Raw genomic sequence first — 6,626 nt, forward strand, 5'->3', positions numbered from 1 at the left:
GCTGTATTTCTTTCAAGACAGATTGGTCTCTTCTTTAGTACTTTCGGTATTCTTTGCCAATATCATAATTCAAATGCATCAATTGCTCTGCAATCTTCTTTATTCGTTGTCCGACTTTCGCATGCACTTGAAGTGACTGAAAACATCATTGCTTAGGTCAGATATACCTTAGTCTTCAAAGTGACGTCCCTGCTCTTTAATTTGATGAGATCTTGTGGAACAGATTTGCCCAAAGCAATTTTGATATCTTGCATGCTGCTTTCATGAGCATTGATTGTGGATTCAAACAAAATGAAATCCTTGACAACTTGTATCTTTCCCCCATTTATGATGTTGTTTATTGGGCCAGTTGTGAGGGTTTTTGTATTTTTTACATTGAGTTACAATCCATACAAAGGCTGCGAAGCCTTTCAGCAAGCAAGGTTGTATCATCTACATATCACAGGTTGTTATAAGCCTTCCTCCAATCCTGATGCTGCCTTCTTCTTCATTATTTGCTTGTCAGAGTATTTGCTCAGCACACAAATTGAATAAGGGTGGTGAATGGATACAGCCCTGTTGTGCATCTTTCTTGATTTTAAACCATGCAGTATTTTCTTGTTCTCTGGTCCATTTACAAATTCCTCTTGAGCACAATGAAATATCCTGGAATTCCCATTCTTCTCCAGGTTACCCCTAGTTTATTATAGTCTACAAATTTGAATGCCTTTGCATAGTCAACAAAACAAAGTAAACAGCTTTCTGGTATTCTCTGCTTTCAGTCAAGATCCATCTAACACCAGACCCATTCAGTTGTGAAGGTTGGTTCCCCACAATTGAAGGGTAAATTAAAGAAACATCAGACAAGGCATACAAGGTCTCACCTCTTCCATGAAGATCAGAACCAGAGAGAGTAGGCGAATGTATTCTTTCACAAGCTTATATAATCTCGGGCAAGCAAGTCATGTCATACACATACGTAACAGGAAGGGGTTGTATTAGAGGCAGACATGGAACAAGAAAGGTACATATGTAACGAGGTGGGCAGGTTCTAGAGTTAAGATGGCAGCTTAACCTTGGTCATCTCTGAGCTGGGTTGACTTAAGTGTCCCTGAGCTCTTCTCCAGGGGAACATCTATGATCTGTATCAGAAGGGAGTGGGCCATACTTAGGGTGTGGAGGTCTGATCACTCTTGATGGCAGACAACCTGCAGGCAGATAGCCTTCAAGCCTACCTATAGTAGCAACCATGTGCCTGCAAGCAGCACCTTAAAATTGGCATTATTATTATTAGGGAGACACCCTGGGGAGCAACTTTTATTAAGAGAATGTGACTGGGATGTTTCTCAACTCACAAGCCTGAAGGCCTTCCTCCACCAGAATCTGCCTCCCAGACTCCTTAAATATGAGTGTAGTGAATTTGCCCTCATACGCTCTCTTCCTGGTTCTCAGTTTCCCACCAGCAGTGATATTCCTTGTACCATGTCCAGTAGGGTTCAAATGATTGAATCCAGCTTGTATTTCTGATGTGCCCTGTCAGTGTACTACTGTAATCATTTTTAAATTATCGTCAGCAAAATTTTACTTGCCTGTGATGTAAATGATATTGTGAGATACTTTCTGAATATTGATGGATGTTTGCAGCTCTTCTCATTTTGAGCCAATCCGCACTGTTAGGGTTCTGGAGCCTGTTGTGCCTCGGTTACACACGGAAAGAATTCCTGCCGAAGCACGTTTGGTAATCCAAGTGAGTTTTTATGAAGGAACAGAAAAGTTCTAGGTTTTACAGTCTCAAAAGGGGACACGCTATTTCTGGAAAGCGTGCCAAGCCGCACAGAAGCTGTGCTGGGGTTCACTACTGGGCAGGAAAAACCACGTGGAAAGGAACACCCACAGGTGCGGAACTGTGGAATCCCCGGAGAGCAAGAGGTCAGAGAGCAAGAGACCAGGAGAGCACAAGCATGTGTGGGCCCCAAGTAGTAGGCAGGGCTTGCCCCCTCCAGGCTGCTCTCAGGACAGCCGATGTACGCTCTGCTCACCCACCCACCCTGCCACAAGACCAGAGCGAAAGAGAGAAAGAGAAATTGCCCACCGACAGCGCCCCCTCCCCGCCAGCTTTTAACCCCTCTGGCTGAGGAGGCGTGGTTGAAGGTATCGGTTAACTTCGTTGGCTGAGTTAGGTCCACCTGTGATGTACCTAAGGTGGGCGTGCCCAAGCTATTGGTGTTACTTGGGCCTAGGAGGGCCTAGCCGGTGCATGCTCAGTTTGGGGTCTTCTCATAGGTGTTCAATTTGTACCTGATATCTTTCCAACCCCTCTTTGTGGGCCTTTGCAGGCATGGGGAGACCTGTCTCCCCTGTCCCTCAATCTAGCTACCTAACATCATCAGCAGATGGAGCCCTGAAATGTTTCTCCATTCAGATCATACACAATTTCAGGGCCTTCCCACCCGAGGGGCTCATAGTCTGACGCTACATCTGAACAGTGATGCCTTGCTATTTATAAGGTGTTCAGTGGCTAATCCCTCAAGAGTGGACACAGCCTATTCCTTCTTCCCAGTCTGTTTTTAATCCAAAAGCCCTCTGAAACCTGTGCACCTTGGGGGCCCCTGCTGGTATGTGAAATGCCAGTGGCACAGCTTCCCCTGTCATAGAGACACACAAGCCACCATAGTAGGACAGGCTGAGAGACAAGTGGTAATGTAACCTGTTGTTTCTCTAATCAACCCCGTAGCTGTGGGCATGGTTTATACATTCTGTTTGGTCATTACAACAAGTTATTGAGCCCAGCAGAGAAGCAGAGTGCTGTGGGAGGGGTGGTTGGCGTTGCCATTGGTCAAAAGGCTGGAAGATGGAGGCACATCTGATATCCGCCTCCTAGGAATTTGCCTTGGGCTGTTGATTTTTTATTATCCTTCCTCCTTGCTAAGTTAGAGGAGGTCCGATACGGCCTGCATGCCCTCTCTCTCTCTCTCTCCCTCTCTCTCTCTCCATCTTATTTCTTCTTTAATTGCTTTCTGGCTCTCCTTACACTGGCATGGTAGCCAATAGCGGTTCCAGGCTTCAATTCAATTCATCTAGTAAACTGTGTGTAAAGAAGCACCTTTTCCATTAATTCTAGATAAAATCCCAGAATTGAGTCTGAATGACCTAGTATGGGTCATACACACCAACCCTGAATCAATCACTTGGCCAGCAGATTTGGAACTCTGGCTGATCCGGTTCAAGTGCCCACTCTTACAGCAGGAGGGAAGGACTTAGTCTCATGGGACAGATAGGAAAGCATACGAGTGACTGTGAAAGAGGGTTGATGTCCTAAAGGAAAATCAGGACTCTATCACCAGAGGAAAGCTGTTAGAATTGCATTTGGCTGCAATTAACAACATGCCTGACATATGATGACTTAAACAAAGAAGACAAATTTCTCAAGTAGCAGAATGTCTGGAGATCATGGTAGGCACTGGGTCAGCCACGCAACCTACCATCAGACCCAGGCTCACTCTTTCAACTCTCCTTAGTTAGCCGGTTCTCATTCACATGCTTGGATATATGAATCTATATTTGAGGCCAAAGGGAGGAAGCAGGGTAAAAGCCAATACAGCAGTATCTCTTCTTTTCCATGAAGAAAACAAGCTTTTCTAAAAGTCTCCCCACCAGCCTTCTCGAAGTTCGTCCCTAGGTAGCACAATCCCTTTAGCTTCAGAGGTGGCAGAGAAAGCAAGCGTCCGAATTCCCAGCCCCGATGGTGGGAGGTCACAAGGGTAAAGAAGGTTTCGTGTTAGCCCAACCAACCTCTCATGTTTCCCACAAGAATAAATGTGATAAAGCGAAGGTTAAAAACAATAGCTGTCTACTGCAAAGACCAAACCAGGGTTTTATTATCGAGACTATGGTTTTTATAATGCATCCATTTAAATGGGCACAGATGGCTCTTGAATTGGCCCATACGAATGTGCTTCGCAGGTCCCTCGATGGTGGGTCTCTGGGTGGCTGGTGGTTTCTTCCCCTACTCCCAGTCCTAGGACAACAACTGGAGGTGGTGAGTTGAATAGGTGAGGGTCACATTCGCTTAGGATTCCAAACTCTGGCCCTCCGTGCCTTTGAGAGGCTTCATTGTCAGGTCTCCCTTTCCTTCCAGATTTTGGGGAATGTCTCAGAATTTCAGAGAGTGGTTGATGTGCTGCAGGACAACGTGGACTTTGATATTGACGTGAACGCCTCCGTGTTCGAAACTAACATCCGAGGTGAGGGTTCTCTTCTAGGACTTTGGGAGAAAACAGGATGTGGTCTTTCCTCTGTGCAAACTGACAGGGGATTAGTAGGGCGTTAGGGAGAACCCTGCCAGGGTTCTTGGCCAAAGCCAGTGGCTGGTATAAGGTGACCAGATTTTAACATTGGTAAAGCGGGACACCATTGATAAAACTCATATCCTGGAGAAATAGCCACATGACAGCCGAAAACCTAGCTTGTCGTGCATTCTTTCCAAAAATCGGGACTTTTTAAAAAACACCACGGAACGTGGGAAAAATTGTTCAGAAGCGGGACGTCTGGTCACCTTATGATAGACAGAGCCCTTTTCTCCCTCACCAGGGCTGTGGGAGGGTGCTCTCAGGGTTCACCATGACCTGCAGACATGCAAGCAAGCAGAGGACAGAGACAAGACTGGAACGACATATGTCACAATTACTCATGTCTTTAACAGATATTCAGTGCTAGGCATACAACTGTGCACAAGAAAGAACGAATCCCGGCCTGATCGCCTAGGAAATGCTGTGCATTAGAACCCGTGTAACGACGGAAGCATTTTCTCTCTGTGCCGTCCAGATGTAGTGGTAGCCACTCGTCACATACCGCTGTGGAGTATTTGTAATGTGTCTAGAGTAACTGTCCTCAGGAGCCCTGGTAGCGCAGTGGTGAAGCACCCAGCTGCTAACCAGAAGGCTGCCCAATGGAACCGACCAGCTAGTCCCGCAGAACAAGGGAGCACTTTGCTTCCGTCGAGATTTATGGTCTCAGAACCCTCATGGGACATTTCTACCTGGCCTTATCAGGTTGCTATGAGTTAGAGTCGATTCCACAGCAACTGGGCTATCTTTATTTTTGAGGAACGGAATTGTAATTTTAATGAATTTAAATGTAAGTAGTCCTTTGTCGTTAGTGCTTCATGTATTCAAATGGGTAAATCTAGGGCATTCTTTTTGAAATATGGCTACCCATCAGAACCACTGGGAGCTTTACAAAAGTTCAAATATCTAGTCTCCACTCTAAGCCTTATGAGTCGGGGTCTCTGGTTGGGGTCCTAGAATCAATATTGTTCGCAGGTTTCAGGTGATTCTTGGGACGCTGGCACAGGGCTTATTCACGGTGAACCTGAAGACCAATAGCTTGAAGCTGGATGACAGATAATGTCTCTCCCCGCCCCACTCATGTTTTCTGCCGTATAGTTTGTGTTACGTGTACATGATACATAAAAGTTTAAAAAGAGGAGAAAGTAAGGAGACAGCACGACATGAAATCCTGATTTAGGAATCAGACGTGAGTTTGGGGTCATGCCAATTTCTGGGTGACTCAACTTCTGAGCCCATTTGTCCCCTGTTAAAACGAAGCTCACTCTTAACACTTTTATTTCTGACACTCGCTTTTTTGTGGGGCGGGGTGGGGGGGTGGGGGGGGCAAGGTGGCTGCTCTTCATCCAGAGTACATTTTGCTTTCCATCTTTATGTTTCGATGTACCTGGGTGGTACGAATGGCTAAGTACTCAGGTACCACCCTAAAAGTTGGTAGTTGGAACTCACCCAGAGGCTCCTCCTAAGAAAGGATTGGCGATAAGGGCCATAGCCTTGACACCCCTCTCGATCAGTCCTTTGCAACCTATGGGGTCACCATGAGTTGGGGTCAACTCAATGGCAACTGATTTTGTTATCATTAAAATTGTGTGATGCTGTAATATAGATAAATGAATAAAACGAGGGCAATAACTACTTCCCCCCACTCCCCAACCTGAGTCTTGAGTGATAAAGGGGAATTTGTAGTCAGACACATGAGATATGAGATAGCTGGCTCGGAGCAAGTCAGTGTACCTTTCTGAACCTACTTGATAAGGCTTTTGAGATTCAATGAAATCCCACTTGTAGTTACTGGTATTGTGTACTAGCCTAGTGCACAGTAAAGACTCAAGAGGAATGATGGCAGTCGTTCAAGACACGCCTCGAGAAGACGTTTTTAAACGTAGCCCTGCACAAATGATCAGGTCATGGTGCTCCTCTTTCATTCGGTGGCTCTCGCCCCTTCCCAGTGAGCCTCCCCCCGCCCCCGAGTGTTGAAAAGGAAAAGGCTCCATTCTGGGGATGGTGACCCTGGCTTTTGGCATTGTCTCTAGTGGTAGGTGGCCTCCTGTCGGCTCACCTACTGTCAAAGAAGGCTGGGGTGGAAGTCGAGGCTGGATGGCCGTGCTCTGGACCGCTCCTGAGGATGGCTGAGGAGGCAGCCCGAAAACTCCTCCCAGGTAAGAGGTGGGGAGAGATGAAGTCCAGCAAGTCCCCCTTTCCTTTCTGTAGACAAGAGTGGCAGTGCTGAATTGTTTCCTGGAGCTTTCTACCCCCAGGCTCCACGGAAATCAGGAACGCCCTGGGCACTGGGGGGGCCTC

General features: G+C 46.6%; 1 protein-coding gene across 1 annotated transcript in view; it reads left to right on the forward strand.

The window, feature by feature from the left end:
• Window positions 1-6,626, forward strand: part of EDEM2 (ER degradation enhancing alpha-mannosidase like protein 2) — a 32,046-nt gene that overhangs the window by 8,182 nt on the left and 17,238 nt on the right. The window contains exons 4-5 of the mRNA XM_004697943.2: window positions 4,118-4,223; window positions 6,359-6,484. Of these exons, the coding sequence (XP_004698000.1) occupies window positions 4,118-4,223; window positions 6,359-6,484 (232 nt within the window). The remainder of the gene's footprint in view (window positions 1-4,117; window positions 4,224-6,358; window positions 6,485-6,626) is intronic.

The sequence above is a fragment of the Echinops telfairi genome, unplaced genomic scaffold (genome assembly GCF_000313985.2).
Source record: "Echinops telfairi isolate 266 unplaced genomic scaffold, ASM31398v2 ScPeMD7_5592;HRSCAF=6446, whole genome shotgun sequence".
NCBI classification, from domain to species: domain Eukaryota; kingdom Metazoa; phylum Chordata; class Mammalia; order Afrosoricida; family Tenrecidae; genus Echinops; species Echinops telfairi.